The 24,074-nt window shown below is 39.3% G+C and overlaps 1 protein-coding gene across 2 annotated transcripts; it reads right to left on the minus strand.

The window, feature by feature from the left end:
* Positions 1-273: 273 nt before the first annotated feature.
* On the minus strand, positions 274-23,556 carry LOC139760529 (DDB1- and CUL4-associated factor 13). 2 transcript variants are annotated; one of them, XM_071683836.1, is made up of 9 exons: positions 23,193-23,556; positions 21,143-21,339; positions 17,932-18,129; positions 15,569-15,755; positions 15,237-15,381; positions 14,604-14,766; positions 7,442-7,588; positions 6,938-7,101; positions 274-560 (listed from the first exon to the last, which is right to left on the minus strand). In XM_071683836.1, exons 1-9 carry the CDS (start codon positions 23,272-23,274, stop codon positions 437-439), a joined length of 1,407 nt encoding a protein of 468 aa, XP_071539937.1. In that variant the 5' UTR covers positions 23,275-23,556; the 3' UTR covers positions 274-436. The 2 variants fall into 2 exon arrangements, with proteins under 2 accessions (XP_071539937.1, XP_071539938.1); XM_071683837.1 differs by lacking the exon at positions 21,143-21,339 and having other exon boundaries at positions 23,193-23,343.
* Positions 23,557-24,074: the final 518 nt, after the last annotated feature.

Consider the following 24,074-nt stretch of genomic DNA (forward strand, 5'->3'; position numbering starts at 1 on the left):
ATTACAACACCATGACAACTAAATGTACAAGAAGGAAACTGCAATTTTTGATGTCAGCCTGGAAGGACAATCATAGATGAATGCCAGAGACTAATGCATAGTAAACACATTCCTGTCAGTCCTGGATAAATTATAATTTTAGCTCTGTTAGAGAGCAGAAGCATTTAAAAAGCAAAGATTTGTGTCGAATCCTGTCAAATGCTTTGGGGATGTTGACTATTATTATTGCTACCTATGTACCTACTTCATACTAGTAAGTATAAAAAGTATTGCTCTTATGTTTAACTTTATTAATATATTGTATGTTGCATACATAGTAAAAAAGTACTTAATTATATTTCACTTATGACAATAGATGATGTCACATCCCTGTTAAAGTATTTGAAATTATGATCCCACTATTGACTTCCCCTGTCTGAATAGTACTTATGAACCACTACCAAAATCCTTGTGAAGGTCCTGGCATGTCTGCTTCATCCTGTAAGCCAACAACGGGCTTCTGTCGGGCTGGGACATACGGAACAGAGCCTGGCTTTGAGCGTTTTCGAAGGTTTGCCTCCCTGAAAAAATATATGAGTATAAAGAACATGCTACAACATTAAAATAAAATGTATTGTAATTTTTTCATAAATAGCCTAGAAGCAATTGACAAAAGTGACTGAAATGTAGAACGAATATGAAAAGTATCATTATATTTTGTTACATTTTTTAAGATGCCATTAAGTAATAATGCATGCCTGCAATTCTGAATAAGAATGGGAATAACTTATTCAAAATGTGAATAAAAAATCATTTCATCTTATAATAACATTTTTTTAGGCTATAAAGGTATATGGACACTGCCTGCATGGAAGGAGAGTGAGTGATTGGGAGATGTACACAAGAAAATATTGGAAGGTCAAGAGTAAGGTGCTGGGGGTTGAAAAAGAGAAGTGAGTGTTGGTGAGAGCAAGTATAAACAAACTTCAAGGAAGATAAGAAAATGTTTTGGAAAGAGTTAATAGCCTGAGAACAAATGAGAGTAACTTTGAATGGGCAGATGAGGAAGTGGTAACAGGCAGAGATAAAGTGAAGATGAGATGGTATGACTATTCTGAAGGACTGCTGAGTGTACTGGTTGTGGATAGGGGACTCTTTTATCAATGCATTACACATGCCAGCCAGATAATGGATATGAGCAAATGAGGCTGTTAGTCTGTTCCTTGTACTACCTCAGAACTGAGGAAAATTGCAAACTAGTATGAAATAAGTTATTTATATAAATTTTTCTTTTATACTTTTTCACGTTCCCATGACAAAGTACACTAGGAACAGACAAAAAATGGCTTCATTCACTTACATCCACACTCTTGCTATTGTGTGTAAATCACCAAAACCCTAGAATGCTATCCACAGCCAGGCCCCACCTACCTTTATGTGATTTCTCCTGACTGCTTCAAATGCCCTGGTTCAGTTTGAGGATAGCTCTTCACCCCTGTATATCACACTGCTTCAGTTTGCTCTATTCCATGCATGCCCTCCACCCTCCTGCATGTTCAGGCCCCCAAAACTCTAAGCATATTTCAATCAATCTTAGCATCTCCTTTGTTTCTCCCTTCCCTTTCTTTCCTCCACTTGTGACATGTATGCCCTCTTTGTTATCCACTCCTTGCTCATCATCTTCATATGTCTAAAACATTACAGCAAGCCCTCTTCAGCACTTCCAGACATACTCCCCTGACCCCTCTTTCTTAATCACTTCTTTAATCAATGCTCCTTACACCAAATACTGTCCTCAAACATTTCACTTCCAGTGGATCCACCCCGTTCTGTACTTTTTTTTTTTCATCTAGGTCCCCATGTCTTGCATCCATTGTGACTACTATACCATCAAATGTACCAATCTTCATCCTCATAGACTGTGAGCACTCTTTCCACATACTCCTAAATATGCTCAGGACCTCAACCCATCATCTGCCCTATAACTTACTTCAACTCCCATGGTTCCATTCACTACCATGTCCACCCTCCAGTGTCTAAAATATTACACTTCCTCTAGGTACTTTCCATTCAAACTCACACTCCATCAAACCTTTTCCTCTCCAGTGATAAACCTAATAACCTTACTTTTATTCACATTACTCTCAACTTACCCCTTTCACACACACTCCCAAACTCTGAAGCCAGTTTCTGCAGTTTTTCACTCAAGTCTGCCTCCAGAGCTGTGTCATGAAGCAAACAAGAACTGACTTTACTCCCAGGCCTCTTAACCACAATAGCCTGCAGAACTCTCTCTCTCTCTCTCTCTCTCTCTCTCTCTCTCTCTCTCTCTCTCTCTCTCTCTCTCTCTCTCTCTCTCTCCCCACTTCCAAGACCCTTGCATTTATCTCCCTAATCACCCCAAACACAAATAGACTAAAGAGCCACAGTGACACTGAAGACCCTTAAGACAGACCCATCTTCACAAATGATCACACCATAATCCCTTCCTATTTTCACACATAGCTGACTTTTGATAAAAAACTTTCAGTAGCTTTCTTGCCATACCATATATTTTTAGCAACTTTAACAAAGCATTTCCATCTACCTTATCATACGCTTTCTCCTGATCCATAAATGCCACACACAAATCCTTCTGTTTATGCAAACCTCCCTCCTTCTCAAAGCATTTTCCACTGAAATTATTCAAAGCAAAGACCTGGTCCACACATCCTCTCCCACTTGTAAAGAGTAATACCACATTAATTATAATCATTTGTTCATATCACCACTTTTGCTCATATTGTTACTTTATCTACTCAGTACAGAAAGTTACACATTCTTTTTTTATTATTTTGCTTTGTCGCTGTCTCCCGCGTTAGCGAGGTAGCGCAAGGAAACAGACGAAAGAATGGCCCAACTCACCCACATACACATGTATATACATACACGTCCACACCTGCAAATATACATACCTATACATCTCAATGTATACATATATATACCCACACAGACATATACATATATACCCATGTACATAATTCATACTGTCTGCCTTTATTTATTCATATTGCCACCCCGGCACACATGGAATAACAACACCCTCCCCCCTCATGTGTGTGGGGTAGCGCTAGGAAAAGACAACAAAAGCCCCATTCGTTCGCACTCAGTCTCTAGCTGTCATGTAATAATGCACCGAAACCACAGCTCCCTTTCCACATCCAGGTCCCACAAAACTTTCCATGGTTTACCCCACACACTTCACATGTCCTGGTTCAATCCATTGACAGCACGTCCACCCTGGTATACCACATCGTTCCAATTCACTCTATTCCTTGCACGCCTTTCGCTCTCCTGCATGTTCAGGCCCCGATCACTCAAAATCTTTTTCACTCCATCTTTCCACCTCCAATTTGGCCTCCCACTTCTCCACCTCTGACACATTTATCCTCTTTTGTCAATCTTTCCTCACTCATTTTCTCCATGTGACCAAACCATTTCAAAAAACCACACTCTTTTTATTACCACACATCTCTCTTACCCCTTCATTACTTACATGATCAAATCACCTCATACCACATATTGTCCTCAAACATCTCATCTCCAGCACATCCACCCTCCTTCGCACAACTCTATCTATAGCCCACACCTCGCAACCATGTAAAATTGTTGGAACCACTATTCCTTCAAACATACCCATTTTTGCTTTCGAAGATAACGTTCTCGACTTCCACACATTCTTCAACGCTCCCAGAACTTTCACCCCCTCCCCCACCATGTGATTCACTTTCGCTTCCATGGTTCCATCCACTGCCAAACCCACTCCCAGATATCTAAAACACTTCACTTCCTCCAGTTTTTCTCCATTCAAACTTACCTCCCAATTGACCTGTCCCTCAACCCTACTGTACCTAATAACCTTGCTCTTATTCACATTTACTCTCAGCTTTCTTCTTACATACACTTTACCAAACTCAGTCACCAGCTTCTGCAGTTTCTCACCTGAATCAGCCACCAGCGCTGTATCATCAACGAACAACAACTGACTCACTTCCCAAGCTCTCTCATCCACAACAGACTTCATACTTGCCCCTCTTTCCAAACCTCTTGCATTTACCTCCCTAACAACCCCAACCATAAACAAATTAAACAACCATGGAGACATCACGCACCCCTGCCGCAAACCAACATTCACTGAGAACCAATCACTTTCCTCTCTTCCTACATGTACACATGCCTTACATCCTCAATAAAAACTTTTCACTGCTTCTAACAACTTGCCTCCCACACCATATATTCTTAATACCTTCCACAGAGCATCTCTATCAACTCTTATCATATGCCTTCACCAGATCCATAAATGCTACATACAAATCCATTTCCTTCTCTAAGCATTTCTCACATACATTCTTCAAAGCAAACACCTGATCCACACATCCTCTACCACTTCTGAAACCACACTGCTCTTCCCCAATCTGATGCTCTGTACATGCCTTCACCCTCTCAATCAATACCCTTCCATATAATTTCCCAGGAATACTCAACAAACTTAAACCTCTGTAATTTGAGCACTCACTCTTATCCCCTTTGCCTCTGTACAATGGCACTATGCAAGCATTCCGCCAATCCTCAGGCACCTCACCATGAGTCATACATACATTAAATAACCTTACCAACCAGTCAACAATACAGTCACCCCCCCTTTTTTAATGAACACCACCGCAATACCATCCAAACCTGCTGCCTTGCCGGCTTTCATCTTCTGCAAAGCTTTTACTACCTCCTCTCTGTTTACCAAATCATTCTCCCTAACCCCTCTTACTTTGCACACCACCTCAACCAAAACACCCTATATCTACCACTCTATCATCAAACACATTCAACAAACCTTCAAAATACTCCATCTCCTTCTCACCTCCCCATTAGCCCCCTTCACTGATGTTCCCATTTGTTCCCTTGTCTTACGCATTTTATTTACCTCCTTCCAAAAATCTTATTTTCCCTAAAATCTAATGATACTCTCTCACCCCAACTCTCATTTGCCCTCTTTTTCACCTCTTGCACCTTTCTCTTGACCTCCTGCCTCTTTCTTTTATACATCTCCCACTCATTTGCATCATTTCCCTGCAAAATTCATCCAAATGTCTCTCTCTTCTCTTCCACTAATAATCTTACTTCTTCATCCCACCACTCACTACCCTTTCTAATCTGCCCACCTCCCACGATTCTCATGCCACAAGCATCTTTTGCGCAAGCCATCATTGCTTCCCTAAATACATCCCATTCATCCCCCAACTCCCCTTACGTCCTTTGTTCTCACCTTTTTCCATTCTGTACTCAGGCTCTCCTGGTACTATCTCACACAAGTCTCCTTCCCAAGCTCACTTACTCTCACCACTCTTTTCACCCCAACATTCTCTCTTCTTTTCTGAAAACCTCTACAAATCTTCACCTTTGCCTCCACAAGATAATGATCAGACATCCCTCTAGTTGCACCTCTCAGCATCTTTACATCCAAAAGTCTCTCTTTCACGCGCCTATCAATTAACACATAATCCAATAATGCTCTCTGGCCATCTCTCCTACTTACATATGTATAATTATGTATATCTCTCTTTTTAAACCAGGTATTCCCAATCGTTAGTCCTTTTTCAGCACATAAATCTACAAGCTTTTCACCATTTCCATGTACAACACTGAACACCTCATGTACACCAATTATTCCCTCAACTGCCACATTACCTACCTTTGCATTCAAATCACCCATCACTATAACCTGGTCTTGTGCATCAAAACTACTAACACACTCACTCAGCTGCTTCCAAAACACTTGCTTCTCATGATCTTTCTTCTCATGCTCAGGTGCATATGCACCAATATTCACCCATCTCTCTCCATCCACTTTCAGTTTTACCCATATCAATCTAGAGTTTACTTTCTTACACTCTATCACATACTCCCACCACTCCTGTTTCAGGAGTAGTGCTACTCCTTCCCTTGCTCTTGTCCTCTCACTAACCCCTGACTTTACTCCCACGACATTCCCTGGGGATAGGGGAGAAAGAATACTTCCCACGTATTCCCTGCGTGTCGTAGAAGGCGACTAAAAGGGAAGGGAGCAGGGGGCTGGAAATCCTCCCCTCTCATTTTTTTTTCGTTTTTTTCCAAAAGAAGGAACAGAGAAGGGGGCCAGGTGAGGATATTCCCTCAAAGGCCCAGTCCTCTGTTCTTAACGCTACCTCGCTAATGCGGGAAATGGTGAATAGTATGAAAGAAAGAAAGATATATATATATATATTTTCTTTTTCTTTTAAACTATTTGCCATTTCCCGCGTTAGCGAGGTAGCGTTTAGAACACAGGACTGGGCCTTTTTTGGAATATCCTCACCTGGCCCCCTCTGTTCCTTCTTTTGGAAAATTAAAAAAAAAAACGAAAGGGGAGGATTTCCAGCCCCCCGCTCCCTCCCCTTTTAGTCGCCTTCTATGACACGCAGGGAATACGTGGGAAGTATTCTTAATCCCCTATCCCCAGGGATAATATATTTATTTATTTCATTTATTTTGCTTTGTCGCTGTCTCCCGCGTTAGCGAGGTAGCGCAAGGAAACAGACGAAAGAATGGCCCAACCCACACACATACACATGTATATACATACACATCCACACACACAAATATACATACCTATACATCTCAATGTATACATATATATACACACACAGACATATACATATACACACATGTACATAATTCATACTGTCTGCCTTTATTTATTCCCATCGCGGAATACACGGAGGTATATATTTAATGACCCTCATTAATAACAGTTTTATTACAAAATTTTGAGTGTGCAAGGTAATTCCTTTTGGAACACATTTTTAACTGTGCCCCAATCATAATGCTTAGGGAGGAGTGGAAAAAAGGATCGAGCACATGATACAGAGCATAAAAAACTAAAATCTTGAATAGAGGATACACATACTTCCGAGCTCTGCTCTCCTTGATAATATGAAGCTCTTTCTTGGCATGGTAAATGTGTTTGGGCAAGTGTCTGTGGCGTGCTATTCTGCTTATCTGAGGGAATTTGCTGAATTTTCTCTTCAACTCCTCTGAATAGTTTATGGCAGCATGTTCTCTGGGTCGCATCTGCATAACAGAAGTGTTTAAAATTACAAATACTTCAAAACAATGACCTGACTAGATAAGTCATTCATCCTAACATTTTCTTTGACATCCAAAAAAAATTTCCTTTTCTACAAATCCAATAGATTATTTCCCATGATATATATAAGCTGGTTGTTTCATGTTGTCTTTTCAAGATATTTCCATTCATACATGGCTGGTTTCTCTAAAACATCAAATAAATTTGGGGGTCAACAATACTCAAGACAAATGAAATCTTCAATATTGCTATGACAATTTCCAACAAAGAAACTGCTTTATGTAAAGGATATTGCACACAAGGTTTTCTAAAAACTATACTTACAATTCCCATCTTCTCATTTGATACTGCCTTCCACACTCGGGCATTGTGATCAGAGGAGCCAGATACAATATATTTGTTGTCTCCTGACCACAGGACACAACCGACCTTGAACATCCTCTTTGTGTGGTACACATCACGGCTTCTTGCCTGTAGTGAAGATCACAATGAATCATGAAATTAACTAGAAACTGCCTATAAAATCTGGTACAACTGAAATAATATTTAGTAAGGATAGAGTTGTGCAGAGGAGGGTGGATGTGATGGAAATGAGATGTTTGAGGACAATATGTGGTGTGAGGTGGTTTGATTGAGTAAGTAATAATAGGGTAAAAGAGATGTGTGGTAATAAAAAGAGTGTGGTTGAGAGAGCAGAAGGGGGTGTTTTGAAATGGTTTGGTCACATGGAGAGAATGAGTGAGGAAAGATTGACCAAGAGAATATGTGTGTCAGAGGCGGAGGTAATGAGAAGTGTGAGACCAAATTGGAGGTGGAAAGATGGAGTGAAAAAGACAGTGATCGGGGCCTGAACATGCAGGAGGGTGAAAGGCGTGCAAGGAATAGAGTGAATTGGAACGATGTGGTATAGTGGGGTCGACGTGCTGTCAATGGATTGAACCAGGGCATGTGAAGTGTCTGGGGTAAACCATGAAAAGTTCTGTAGGGCCTGGATGTGGAAAGGGAGCTGTGGTTTCAGTGCATTATTACATGACAGCTAGAGAATAAGTGTGAACGAATGTGGCCTTTGTTGTCTTTTCCTAGTGCTACCCCGCACTCATGCAGGGGGAAGGGGTTGTTATTTCATGTGTGGCGGGGTGGCAATGAGAATGAATTATGTACATGTGTATAAAGTATATGTCTGTGTGTGTATATATATGTATACGTTGAGATGTAGAGGTATGTATATGTGCGTGTGTGGATATTTATTTATTTTATTTTGCTTTGTCGCTGTCTCCCGCGTTAGCGAGGTAGCGCAAGGAAACAGACGAAAGAATGGCCCAACCCACCCACAAACCCATGTATATACATACACGTCCACACACACAAATATACATACCTATACATCTCAATGTGTATGGATGTATATGTATATACGTGAGTATGTGGGTGGGTTGGGCCATTCTTTCATCTGTTTCCTTGTGCTACCTCGCTAACGCAGGAGACAGTGACAAAGCAAAATAAATAAAGAATAAATAAAATATTAAGTTATATATTATATATATTGAGAACGTTATCTCAGAGAGCAAAAACGGGTATGATTGAAGGAATAGCGGTTCCAACGTTATATGGTTGTGAAGCATGGGCTCTAGATAAAGTTGTGCAGAGGAGGGTGGATGTGTTGGAAATGAGATGTTTGAGGACAATATGTGGTGTGAGGTGGTTTGATCGAGTAAGTAATGAAAGGGTAAGAGAGACGTGTGGTAATAAACAGTGTGGGGTTGAGAGAGCAGAAGAGGGTGTATTGAAATGGGTTGGTCACATGGAGAGAATGAGCAAGGAAGGATTGACAAATTGGATATGTGTCAGAGGTGGAAGGATGGAGTGAAAAAGATTTTGAGCGGTGGGGGCCTGAATATACTGGAGGGTGAAAGGCATGCATTGGAACTATGTGGTATACCGGGGTGGACGTACTGTCAATGGATTGAACCAGGGCATGTGAAGCGTCTGGGGTAAACCATGGAAAGTTCTGTGGGGCCTGGATGTGGAAAGGTAGCTGTGGTTTCTGTGCATTACACATGACAGCTAGAGACTGGGTGTGAAAGAATGTGGCCTTTGTTGCCTTTTCCTAGCGCTACCTCACACGCATGTGGGGGGGAGGGGGGTGCCATTTCATGTGTGGCGGGGGGAGAGTATGAAGGCAGCATATATGAACAGGAACATGTGTATATATGTATATGTCTGTGTATGTATATGTATGTATACGTTGAAATGTACAGGTATGTATATGTACATGTGTGAGCGTTTATGTATATATGTGTATGTGGGCGGGTTGGGCCATTCTTTCGTTTGTTTCCTTGCGCTACCTCGCTAACATGGGAGACAGCAACAAAGCACATTGACCCTAGTATACCACATCATTCCAATTCGCTCTATTCCTTGCATGCCTTTCACCCTCCTGCATGTTCAGGCCCCGATCGCTCAAAATCTTTTTCACTCCATCCTTTCACCTCCAATTTGGTCTCCCACTTCTCTTTCCCTCCATCTCTGACACATATATCCTCTCTTAGTCAATCTTTCCTCATTTGTTCTCTCCATGTGACCAAACCATTTCAACACATCCTCTTCTGCTCTCTCAACCACACTCTTTTTATTACCACACATCTGTCTTACCCTTTCATTACTTACTCGATCAAACCACCTCACACCACATATTGTCCTCAAACATCTCATTTCCATCACATCCACCCTCCTCCGAACAACCCTATCTATAGCCCATGCCTCGCAACCATATACCATTGTTGTAACCACTATTCCTTCAAACATACCCATTTTTGCTTTCCGAGATAATGTTCTCGCCTTCCACAAATTCTTCAACGCTCCCAGAACCTTCACCCCCTCCCCCATCCTATGACACCTACACTTCCATGGTTCGATCCGCTGCCAAATCCACTCCCAGATATCTAAAACACTTCACTTCCTCCAGTTTTTCTCCATTCAAACTTACCTCCCAATTGACTTGACCCTCAATCCTACTGTACCTAATAACCTTGATCTTATTCACATTTACTCTCAGTTTTCTTCTTTCACACACTTTACCAAACTCAGTCACCAGCTTCTGCAGTTTCTCACATGAATCAGCGAACAACAACTGACTCACTTCCCAAGCTCTCTCATCCACAACAGACTGCATACTTGCCCATCTTTCCAAAACTCTTGCATTCAACTCCCTAACAACCCCATCCATGAACAAATTAAACAACCATGGAGACATCACACACCCCTGCCGCAAACCTACATTCACTGAGAACCAATCACTTTCCTCTCTTCCTACACGTACACATGCCTTACATCCTCGATAAAAACTTTTCACTACTTCTAACAACTTGCCTCCCACACCATATATTCTTAATACCTTCCACAGAGCATCTCTATCAACTCTATCATATGCCTTCTCCAGATCCATAAATGCTACATACAAATCCATTTGCTTTTCTAAGTATTTCTCACATACATTCTTCAAAACAAACACCTGATCCACACATCCTCTACCACTTCTGAAACCACACTGCTCTTCCCCAAGCTGATGCTCTGTACATGCCTTCACCCTCTCAATCAATACCCTCCCATATAATTTCCCGGGAATACTCAGCAAACTTATACCTCTGTAATTTGAGCACTCACTCTTATCCCCTTTGCTTTTGTACAATGGCACTATGCAAGCATTCCACCAATCCTCAGGCACCTCACCATGAATCATACATACATGATTCATACATGAATCATACAAACGCGGGAGACAGCGACAAAGCAAAATAAATAATAAATATAAATATAAATATATATATATTCTTTTAAACTATTCACCATTTCCCGCGTTAGCGAGGTAGCGTTAAGGACAGAGGACTGGGCCTTTTTTGGAATATCCTCACCTGGCCCCACTCTGTTCCTTCTTTTGGAAAATTAAAAAAAAACGAGAGGGGAGGATTTCCAGCCCCCCGCTCCCTCCCCTTTTAGTCACCTTCTACGACACGCAGGGAATACATGGGAAGTATTCTTAATCCCATACATATATATATCTGACACTGGTTCCCAACTGAAAGTCCCATAAGGGGTTGCTCATGGCAACAGAGTCAACAGTGCTAGTGAACTCCAGTGCAGTGTTTGCAGAGGCTCTTACCTAATGTTCCTATTGACTAGTACTGCCTAATGCTCCTACCAACTACTTCTACATAATGTTTCTACCTAATGCTTCTGCTTAAATATTCCTACTGATTACTTCTATCTATTGCTCCAACCATTCTGCCAAAAGGCAGGGCAAGTGCAAAGTGTTCATCAGAGGAAAATCTAGTTACAAAGAATGAGCTGTGCGAGTGAAGTGTTGTCCAAGTGTTTTGCATGACAAGGAGAGGCTGTATGTTTGTGACAATGAATGAGCTGTGTGAGTGAAGTGCTGTCAAGTGTTATGCTTGACATGGAGAGATTGTATGTTTGTGGACAGAATGCCAGAAGTCCACGTGTATGTGAGGCAGAAAGAAAAGAAAGTTACCTGGAATGCATTTTGACAACTACTGAAGTGCTAGCTCACTACGCAGTCATCACTAATTCTCCTGATACCCAGGTGGGAGGTACTGTTAATATATATCTCCCTGTACGTTGGCTGCTTACCAACTACTAACTACCATATGGATCAGTTAATAGGAAATATCAATCACTGAAGTATGACTCATACAAAGATTGCAAAATATAACTGATTTAGTTCCATGGGAGGTGGGAGGTGGGTTGACTAGAAAGGGTAGTGAGTGGTGGGATGAAGAAGTAAGAGTATTAGTGAAAGAGAAGAGAGAGGCATTTGGACGATTTTTGCAGGGAAAAAATGCAGTTGAGTGGGAGACGTATAAAAGAAAGAGACAGGAGGTCAAGAGAAAGGTGCAAGAGGTGAAAAAAAGGGCAAATGAGAGTTGGGGTGAGAGAGTATCATTAAATTTTAGGGAGAATAAAAAGATGTTCTGGAAGGAGGTAAATAAAGTGCGTAAGACAAGGGAGCAAATGGGAACTTCAGTGAAGGGCGCAAATGGGGAGGTGATAACAAGTAGTGGTGATGTGAGAAGGAGATGGAGTGAGTATTTTGAAGGTTTGTTGAATGTGTTTGATGATAGAGTGGCAGATATAGGGTGTTTTGGTCGAGGTGGTGTGCAAAGTGAGAGGGGTAGGGAAAATGATTTGGTAAACAGAGAAGAGGTAGTAAAAGCTTTGCGGAAGATGAAAGCCGGCAAGGCAGCAGGTTTGGATGGTATTGCAGTGGAATTTACTAAAAAAGGGGCTGACTGTATTGTTGACTGGTTGGTAAGGTTATTTAATGTATGTATGACTCACGGTGAGGTGCCTGAGGATTGGCGGAATGCGTGCATAGTGCCATTGTACAAAGGCAAAGGGGATAAGAGTGAGTGCTCAAATTACAGAGGTATAAGTTTGTTGAGTATTCCTGGTAAATTATATGGGAGGGTATTGATTGAGAGGGTGAAGGCATGTACAGAGCATCAGATTGGGGAAGAGCAGTGTGGTTTCAGAAGTGGTAGAGGATGTGTGGATCAGGTGTTTGCTTTGAAGAATGTATGTGAGAAATACTTAGAAAAGCAAATGGATTTGTATGTAGCATTTATGGATCTGGAGAAGGCATATGATAGAGTTGATAGAGATGCTCTGTGGAAGGTATTAAGAATATATGGTGTGGGAGGCAAGTTGTTAGAAGCAGTGAAAAGTTTTTATCGAGGATGTAAGGCATGTGTACGTGTAGGAAGAGAGGAAAGTGACTGGTTCTCAGTGAATGTAGGTTTGCGGCAGGGGTGTGTGATGTCTCCATGGTTGTTTAATTTGTTTATGGACGGGGTTGTTAGGGAGGTGAATGCAAGAGTTTTGGAAAGAGGGGCAAGTATGAAGTCTGTTGGGGATGAGAGAGCTTGGGAAGTGAGTCAGTTGTTGTTCGCTGATGATACAGCGCTGGTGGCTGATTCATGTGAGAAACTGCAGAAGCTGGTGACTGAGTTTGGTAAAGTGTGTGAAAGAAGAAAGTTAAGAGTAAATGTGAATAAGAGCAAGGTTATTAGGTACAGTAGGGTTGAGGGTCAAGTCAATTGGGAGGTGAGTTTGAATGGAGAAAAACTGGAGGAAGTGAAGTGTTTTAGATATCTGGGGGGTGGATCTGGCACCGGATGGAACCATGGAAGCGGAAGTGGATCATAGGGTGGGGGAGGAGGCGAAAATTCTGGGAGCCTTGAAGAATGTGTGGAAGTCGAGAACATTATCTCGGAAAGCAAAAATGGGTATGTTTGAAGGAATAGTGGTTCCAACAATGTTGTATGGTTGCGAGGCGTGGGCTATGGATAGAGTTGTGCGCAGGAGGATGGATGTGCTGGAAATGAGATGTTTGAGGACAATGTGTGGTGTGAGGTGGTTTGATCGAGTAAGTAACGTAAGGGTGAGAGAGATGTGTGGAAATAAAAAGAGCGTGGTTGAGAGAGCAGAAGAGGGTGTTTTGAAATGGTTTGGGCACATGGAGAGAATGAGTGAAGAAAGATTGACCAAGAGGATATATGTGTCAGAGGTGGAGGGAACGAGGAGAAGAGGAAGACCAAATTGGAGGTGGAAAGATGGAGTGAAAAAGATTTTGTGTGATCGGGGCCTGAACATGCAGGAGGGTGAAAGGAGGGCAAGGAATAGAGTGAATTGGAGCGATGTGGTATACCGGGGTTGACGTGCTGTCAGTGGATTGAATCGGGGCATGTGAAGCGTCTGGGGTAAACCATGGAAAGCTGTGTAGGTATGTATATTTGCGTGTGTGGACGTATGTATATACATGTGTATGGGGGTGGGTTGGGCCATTTCTTTCGTCTGTTTCCTTGCGCTACCTCGCAAACGCGGGAGACAGCGACAAAGCAAAAAAAAAAAAAAAAAAGTTCCATGACCTGCAGAAGGAAAGATAATGAAATCCATGAGAATTCTGTGAAATATAACAAAATGACACCAAACAAAAATATTCAGAAGCCCAGCAAAAAAAAAGACCCTTGTATTTTGCCCAATAAAACAGGAAACCTGCATGGATGGAGTATTAAACCCATTTTAATAAGACTGAACAAATATTTTTTAAAATTTCAGATTATCTCCAGACAGTTAACTATACATTGTGTTTCTGAGCAGAAAACATCAGTATATGAGGGGAGTACTACATTCATGACAATTTCTTTGTAGTTTTTCAAAGGTTGGTACCTTGTCTTTGTTTCTATCCCCTATCTCTCTCTCTCACTCACTTTCCCTCTTTTCCACTTTCAATCTCTCTTTCTCCCTTTGACTCTTTATCCTTCCTTCTTCACCTCCCTCTCCCCTTACTCCTTCCACCTCTACTTATCTGTATATAAAAAGCAAATTTTTGCATAAAAAAACAGTAGTGAATGCTTGCAGCTCATGCTGTATGCATAAAAGACATTAGACTTTTAAAATATTCACTTACTTCATGTGTCCTGAAAATTCTGACAGACCTATCATAGCTCCCTGTGCAAAATTCACAACCAGTGGGAGCATAATGGAGATCAATAACAGCAGATGTGTGACCCTGATGAATGGTGATAACTCTGTTGTTGTTATTCATGTTTCTGATGTCGAATGAATAGACACTGTAATTGGAGAGCACAAGATTGTTATGGGAATAAGATAAAAAAAAATGAAGTCCTGCATTTAAGCACTGAAAAAGTATGATTAATTGAATCACGGAAAATTAATGAATTTACAGATTACAGAAAACCTGATCTTGAGTTCCTACAAGCACTTCCCTGGGTCATAACTATCCAAAATAATGTGCAAAACTTAAGACAACACAAAAGTATGCATTGTCTCTTGAATGACAACCAAAAGGAACAAGCAAAACACACTTTGAAAACTGGAATATCCTGCAAAACTCATTCATATTTGGCAATATAAAAATCATGTGTAAACGATGGAAGTTTAACCTGAGGACTGCTGTCCATGAACAGAACCTTTGAAAAAATATTAGATATACATTATTCAAATATTAAACTGAACATTTAAAAATGATCTATAAGAGAGTTTCATCATACAAGTAAATTTTTTACATTATTCCACTTACTTATAATCCTCACTGGCAGCTGTGAGTATAAAGGCTTCCATTGGATTCCAAGCCAAGGCATTGACACGCAGTGTCATTTTCAACTTCTTCACCTCTTTTGCACGAGTGTCATAGAGAACGATGTTATTTGCATGGTCACTGGAAGCTGGAGATCAGTAAAATGCTTGAAAGTACTATAAAATACAGTATAAACAAGTAATAAACATAACTTTTACAATGTTGCACCCTAACAATCTAATCATGGCACATAAATTACCATGATGAAACATTTTGTTTTACTATGAATGTTTATAGTGCACACAGAGATACAAACTTTATAAAAAATCACTTACCAAAGAGATCAGTTTCTACTGGATTGAACTTGACTGATACAACACTGGCATCATTACGATCACTGCTAGTACTCCAATCATATGAAGATTTTGGAGACTTGGTATTTGCATCCCAAAGCAGCACTCGCTCACCACACGTGATGAATTCATTTCTGTATCTGTGGTGTGTGATGCCTGTCACAATTGACTGAAAAACAAATAAATTTTGGATAACCTTACTGAAGATGTAAACCATTGAAAAACTCTTAATGCTGATTTTTCTCAAGTTCTAAGACCTTTTTATAATAAAAAGTGTGTTCATCTACACTTTAACATACTTGCAGAAAATTTCAGTACTACTGAACAGATCTTACATGCAAGTAGTACTCCTTAATACCCAGTGGTTATTACAATATGAAAATGATAGAATTCAAACAGCTATAGGAACACTGACTTTCAATCTTCAGAGAGAAATGCTGCATAAAAAAGTCATTCAAAGTCAATCATGTACTGGAAAAATGATTTTGGGACCATAATTACTAGATGTGTGAAAGAAGAAAGTTAAGAGTAAATGTGAATAAGAGCAAGGTTATTAGGTACAGTAGGGTTGAGGGTCAAGTCAATTGGGAGGTAAGTTTGAATGGAGAAAAACTGGAGGAAGTAAAATGTTTTAGATATATGGGAGTGGATCTGGCAGCGGATGGAACCATGGAAGCGGAAGTGAATCATAGGGTGGGGGAGGGGGTGAAAATCCTGGGAGCCTTGAAGAATGTGTGGAAGTTGAGAACATTATCTCGGAAAGCAAAAATGGCTATGTTTGATGGAATAGTGGTTCCAACAATGTTGTATGGTTGCGAGGCGTGGGCTATGGATAGAGTTGTGCGCAGGAGGGTGGATGTGCTGGAAATAAGATGTTTGAGGACAATGTGTGGTGTGAGGTGGTTTGATCAAGTAAGTAATGTAAGGGTAAGAGAGATGTGTGGAAATAAAAAGAGCATGGTTGAGAGAGCAGAAGAGGGTGTTTTGAAATGGTTTGGGCACATGGAGAGAATGAGTGAGGAAAGATTGACCAAGAGGATATATGTGTCGGAGGTGGAGGGAACAAGGAGAAGTGGGAGACCAAATTGGAGGTGGAAAGATGGAGTGAAAAAGATTTTGAGTGATTGGGGCCTGAACATGCAGGAGGGTGAAAGGCGGGCAAGGAATAGAGTGAATTGGATCGATGTGGTATACCGGGGTTGACGTACTGTCAGTGGATTGAATCAGGGCATGTGAAGCGTCTGGGGTAAACCATGGAAAGTTGTGTGGGGCCTGGATGTGGAAAGGGAGCTCTGGTTTCGGGCATTATTGCATGACAGCTAGAGACTGAGTGTGAACGAATGAGGCCTTTGTTGTCTTTTCCTAGCGTTACCTCGCACACATGAGGGGGAGGGGGATGGTATTCCATGTGTGGCGAGGTGGCGATGGGAATGAATAAAGGCAGACAGTGTGAATTGTGTGCATGGGTATATATGTATGTGTCTGTGTGTGTATATATATGTGTACATTGAGATGTATAGGTATGTATATTTGCGTGTGTGGACGTGTATGTATATACATGTCTATGGGGGTGGGTTGGGCCATTTCTTTCGTCTGTTTCCTTGTGCTACCTCGCAAACGCGGGAGACAGCGACAAAGCAAAATAAAATAAAATAGAATAGAATTTATTAGATACAAATTCCCTCACTATCTCATGTAATTCACATGTTTAATAATGATATTTTAAGTAAATGCTTGAAATTATATAACAAACATGGTTAACAATTAACAAGAATTTAACTCATACTGTGTACAAGAAGCCTGTAACCCATTCACTGTGGGTAGAACATATACACCCTATTATTTTTTTGTTCAGTGGGGCATGTGCCTTTTTTTTCACAGCAGCTGTGGCTCATATATACTGCCAGTAATGCATGCAATGACATCCCAAACAATGTTTCCAGATAATACAGCAAAAATATTTTCCATCGACTGGTCAGTAGATATGAAGAAGTCAAGGAAGCATGTATAAGATTTGTGCCCTCAAGTTATGTAGTAAATTTTTGAGCTGTGTCACTCTTTAAGTAATAGATATTGCTAAGAAAAGTCCTTATCATATTTTATGGCGACAAAATCACTCAAAATACCACAGTTCTTACTTGGTATCCATGAAAATATTCCTAAAGGATCTCATATGCCTGGCAGTGTGGCAGAATAAATTAAAGGATAAATCAAGTGAAAACAATATCAGGTTGAATAATAATTTTTGGGGAATATTTCTGAATATCCCATACAGTGTCCCTGGATAGTACAAATGTTGCAGTGAAAATCTGAATAAGAGGAAAAAATGTGTCAAAAATTGTTACATCACACATCCAGGTGTCTACTGGCAGATCCCCATTCTCTTCTAAAGACTGCTGCAGTGACCATCTCTTTACAGTCTTGTCATTGCCCACAGAGAAGAATGAAGCACCATCAGGAGCTGCTACCAAAGACCATATCTGTCCCTTGTGAGCCTGAACAGTCCAGTCACATCTCATTTTGGAAATATCCCACAACTTCAGCTGTGAAAAAAGAAAGTTCAAATTTCAAGACACATTTTGAATAGTGATACAGATTGAATTTCTTTTGACAACTATTTATATGCAAGATCAGTTAGTTACTATGTCTAGCACCTAGAACAACAGTATCATAAATTATAATGACTATTCTCTATGTAAACAGTGAACTGAACACCTACAGTTTTAGAAAACATTGTAATATCCAGAAAAGATGTTAACCAAATACTTGAAAGGTCTTGAACCTTTCAAGTCCCTTAGTCCCGACCAAATTTCACCATATGAGATGTACGTAAATACAAAGATATACCTCATGAAAACTAATCTAGATATCAGTGGGAACAAGCAGAGTGCCAAGGGAATGAAAAAGGGAATGAAAAATTGAACTACTCACTGGTGAGTGTGGTTTGTAGGTTCCGGAAAAGATGATTTAGAAAACAAATGGATTACTTTCTATAGAAGAGATATCACTGAAGAAAGTAGTACATATGTAACAAAACTAAATTTTCTACAAGGGAGTGATATATGTCAAACAAAAGGGAAGGTGAGGTGGATTGTTTGTATCTGGACTGCCAAAAAGCATTTGGTACTGTGCTGCATGGGAAGATGATTAAGAGGTTGGATTATCAGGCAGGAATAAGGGGAAAACTCCTTTGGTTGATAGGTTATCTCAGTAGAAGGGAACGACAGATATCTGTCTGAGGACCTTTCTCTAAATGGAATGAGGTGACCAGTGGAGTGCCACAGGTTTCTGGGACTATTACTTTCCTTGATCTACATCAATAACTTGCCTGAAGGTATGGATGATGCAAAGGTTGCAAGTAAGTGAAAAGTGAGGATTATATATGGACAGTGATCAGGATGAGACATGATGGAAAAAAGGCACTAGTAAGATTATTATTTACATTGATAAAAGCTTCAGGATTGGATGCTTGGGAAGGACTGGGGAGTCAACATTGTCCTAACCTGTTGCCACAGTTTCACATTTAAATAGTTAAGGAGACAAACTGTCTGCTGACAGATTTTAGAACAGCTTTCTGGTAGATGGATGAAGAAATGTTTAGAAAGTTGTTCATATCCTACTTAAGGCCAAAACTAGAATATGCTTTTTTAACTTTGGTCAGGGCACCTAATGATGCACAAACAGCTAAAAGAAAAGGTCTAGAGTAAGTAAATGAAGATGGTACCAGAATAAAGAGAGCTGAAGGAAAGGCTAAAGGCTTTAAATTAACCCACCTTAGATGGAGGGAGAGTGAGGGGTGCCTTGATCACAACCTTTAATTTAAAATAGCAATGATACAGTGAATAGCTTTTTGGGTGATGTAGGGAAAGAGCAACCACAGGACAGAACACAAAGTTGAACTAGAAACTTAAAAAGAGTTAAAGAAGTACTTTTATACTATGATGGTGGTGGGTGAACGGAATAAAATGGCTGAGAACATAATAAATTTTAGAAGTTGTATGGCAATAGAATATGTTCAAAAAATGGGGCCCCTTGTGTGTAAAACTCCCTTTACTATAAAAATCTGTATTTACACAACAGACACCTAACCAAAATTTAGTCATCTAAAAAATTAGAGGAAAAGCTTTTCAAAAGGCAAGAAATACTGAAAACTTACACAATTTACCAAGAGTAATTCAACAGCCTCTTTTAACACCAATTACCACCTGATATGAAGTGATATTAGAAATTTGGACCCTGCTTGGAAAGCAAGCAGCCTATACTGGACCCTGCTTGGAAAGCAAGCAGCATATATTCAACAGCTGTGTGTATGTGTCTGTCACATTTTTCCACTCCATATCTTATGAATCAATTAGGGGACTGGGATGATAATGTACATTAATGTTACACACAAGTTTCTAGTCTACCTCTGCCAATTTTCCTATATTCAAAAACAAATATACACATACACATGCATCATATTACTGGTGGATGACTGTCCCTTCAAATAGTAAATAATGGGAGAAATACCAATTTGGAAAAAAACTAGCTGTTTTGACAGTCCACGTATTAGGAATATTCTGACACCATATCTCACTCACAAGCATTTCCAATACATCCACCCTCTTCCTTTCTTTTTCACCCATACAATCCTGTTGAAACTATTATATTTTATCATCAAAAGTAACATCTTTCCCCTAAAAGACATTATTGCTCTCTCCTTCCACATGCTCCTTATTACACTTCAGACCTTAGCATTCTCTACCACCCTATGACTCACTTCAGCCACCATATCTGCTCTCATGTACCTAAAGCACTCCACTTACTCCAAAGCCTCGCCATTCAAACTATAAATTCAAACCTTCCTGTCTCATCCCCCTGCTGCATCTTATTCCCTATCTTTGTTCACATTTACTCTCAACTTTCTCCTTTCACACACTTCCCAAACTCTGTTATCATTGTCATCATCCTAAAACTTATGAATTTACCTCCCTCACCACCCGACCCATTAACAGATTAAACCACCAAAGCAATATCATGTCCTCAACACACCCACTTTTGGTGGGAACCACTTACCCTTCTCCCTTTCTACCTCCACATTTGCCTTAATCTCCTGATAAAACCTCACTACATTTAGTAAAATTTCATTTACCTCCCACATTTGAAGAATACACATTCTCAGCAATAAAGATATCTATTGAATAAACTGAAATGTAACAAGAATAGTAAAAAAAAAAGCTATAAATAACGCTGTAACTAACTAACGAAACTTTAGAAATATTAGTAATGCATGATTATCTTGAACAAAAGAAATCTAATTACATTACATATATTCTACATTCCAAATACAAATAAAGATATTGGATAGTAGTTTCCAATTCCCATGTCAGCCAAACGCATGCCTAAATCATATGTTAATAACTATGCATTTTATAAAAATTTCTTCCAGGCAAAACTATTCTGAAGTACATTTATAACAAGATCATACAGACTGAGATTACATAATAATTACATTTATACAGCCAAGAATATATGTGTTTGCTAAGCTCTGTAAAGGAAAATCAGAATTTTGCTCACCTCCCCTTCAACTGTACCAGTAAATACACAAGATAGTCTACTTGGGTGACGGCAAAGAGCAGAAACCCCTTCAGAGTGAGTAAGGCTGCCAATGAAAGGCTTGGCAAAAACTCTCTCTAATTTGACAGCATTCAGGGCCAACTTATACTCTCGAACAGCCTCAAATGGATGAAGATCTGGATCATAGTTTCTCTGTACTAAAACAAGAGAAATGCTTAGTATATACTTGAAGCAGGTATTATTTCTTTAAGATACATAAAAAAGGATTTAACATTTTTCTGGGATGTATTTAGTTATAATAACCTTACTACTAACCAATTTCTAATAAATTCATTACAATAAGCTTTTCATCAAATTACAAAGTTATGAAAGGCTTGTGCAATCAACCAACCAATCCTGTTGTTCCTACAGACCCTAAATTCTTTACCAAAATGTGTATGGTGGCTTAGTTAACAATGTATCAATTACATTACAGTACATATATCATAGCATTTCTGAGTGACTAAAAGTAGAAACACTGCTTATTGGTCTAAGGTTCAAATACTGAAGGGTGCCCCATAACCGCTTGCAAATGGCAACCATATCATTATTCTTAAAACTATATCAAAACTATGATAAACTTATGCTACTAGCAAGGATTAGATGAGACTTTCAAGGGTTCACTTGATTTTTTACTTTAACATTATTCAATTCAACATTCTTTCCTGATCTTCACCACTACCACCTAAATTAATATCACAAAATGAAACAGCTGTAGTACTCCAAATCATGCTCCACCACTTTTATTCCATTTCTTAAACACTACACAACAGAATCTTACAATTTCTAAAGTTATCAGCACTATGTGGCTAAATACTACATTATAAATGCTGAACATAAGTGAAAAGTAAGAATAAACTAACAGATTTCAAAATATCTAACTCCTGTAAACCTAACCAATGGAAATGGAATAATCAATTACTTTTCCTGGACCTACCTAACAATGATATTGTTTGGTTTTCTTACTTTTCTTTTTTGATTTTCTTCTTAGCTATTGAGGAATAATCAAATTTTATAGGGCAAAGAGAAATTAAGTAAAGATAAGTTGCTGGGGAAGAGGGGGTATTAGATGTGGTTTTCACAGATTTTTGAAAGTTTGTTTTTGACAAGTGTTTCACCTACGTTTATGTACATTAACTACGCACTTTCTCTGGGGTTCATAACCTTCACAACTATCACCTCATTTATTTCACAGAAAATAAAATGCACCATCACTTTTTATTACAAGGTGGGCCATTTTTTTTTTTCAAATCATAAATGGCTGTAAATTTTAATGATTTTTCTTTAGCTTTCAACTTAAGCCTTAGAAATTAGCATATGGAACACTGGTATGTGCATTAGAAATCTTAGTGCAAGTTTGTATTAATTTTTAAGATTAACAGTTTTTTGGCAACTCTGTTCCCCAGAATAATTCGCTGTACTTTTTTATGTGATCATTAAAGAGGGAAAATTACTGGGTACACCCCAGAAAAGGATAAAATCATGACTGATAAAGTCCTACGAGCTGCTACTGATGACAGTCAGGAACAATGGAATGGTTGATCAGCTATGAAAGAGAACACAGGAGTCTGATATTAACAACACAAATCTGTGATTGCATGTGATGATTTTCCGTGTTTGTATTTCACCTTTTGTGTCAAAAGTTGACAATATTTTGTTATCCTACTATTTCACAAAAATTAATGTACAAAACAATAATTACGGAAACCTTAGTAGTATGAAATTTATGAACGAGACTGTACTCCCTTTCGTTAAGAGACAATAAAGTCTCGCCAAAGACAAATTCATTTGTGCAACCTATGCGGTCTCGGATGCCATTAAACAAAGCGCTGTACCCTTTCCTACACGTTACTTCATATTCATTCCCAGCTCCAATTCCGTAATCTACTGGACTCCTACCAGTACTCTGTCCGACCAAATGATGTAGGTGTGCAATTAATGTGACTAGAGGTGATGGTAGCTCTGAAAGGTCATTCTCAGTTTACAGCAGATCGCATGTTAAGATACTTACTCTTGTGGATGTCATACTTAGTCTCTCGTAGATATTTGTCAGGATTCCTCGAAATGACTTTTATATTTTTGATAAAAGACATTTTCGGATTTTCTATCGCCAGTTGCTACTCAGATGATTTACATGTACCTTGTGTTGTTTACTGTTCGAACTCTTAAGTTACTTCTTGTTTATAGGTTACTTTCAAATGTAAAATCTGATGATATGAGAAATACCTTATGTATAAAATTTAACTACATTATAGTAATAAATGGACTATTATAGCATTAAAACAAGAAACATTAGGTATTTCATCATCGTAAATTGTTTCAAGGAATCGAACGCGAACGCATTTCACTTGATGAAAATGTACTGGTCGAAGTCCAACGTGAAATTTAGATTAAGATTTTCTGAATGACAATTTAAACATTTTCAATGGAAATTGCACATTTATTAATTTATTTGTTTTCCTATTGTTCTATAAACTCGTACTTCAGTCACACATATTATGTGTCGATGAAGATGACTAAATGTGAACTATAATGCGTATCTTGCAATGTACACCATGCGATGCGGCTACTGAAAGCTTCCTTAAATGTACGGTAGTTTGTTCATTAAACGCTACCATATCTAATGTCTGGATCTAATCCTGGATCTAAAGATAAAAGCCATGATTATAGCTTTCATCTCAAGAATTACTTTCAATTCATGATTGTGTACACCACAGCATGTTCGACATCCAAAGTTAGTTTCGTTTTAATCAGGTAAATCCAGAATGTGGTACCAAAATATCACCGAAGCCAATAATTTCTTTTGTTATCCGAAAAATTGCTACAAATTTCAGGACTTCAGTGTCTTAGTTATGATAGAAGTGTTATAAGCTTAGGATATTGTTCAAAGTTT

The sequence above is a fragment of the Panulirus ornatus genome, chromosome 37 (genome assembly GCF_036320965.1).
Source record: "Panulirus ornatus isolate Po-2019 chromosome 37, ASM3632096v1, whole genome shotgun sequence".
Taxonomy (NCBI): domain Eukaryota; kingdom Metazoa; phylum Arthropoda; class Malacostraca; order Decapoda; family Palinuridae; genus Panulirus; species Panulirus ornatus.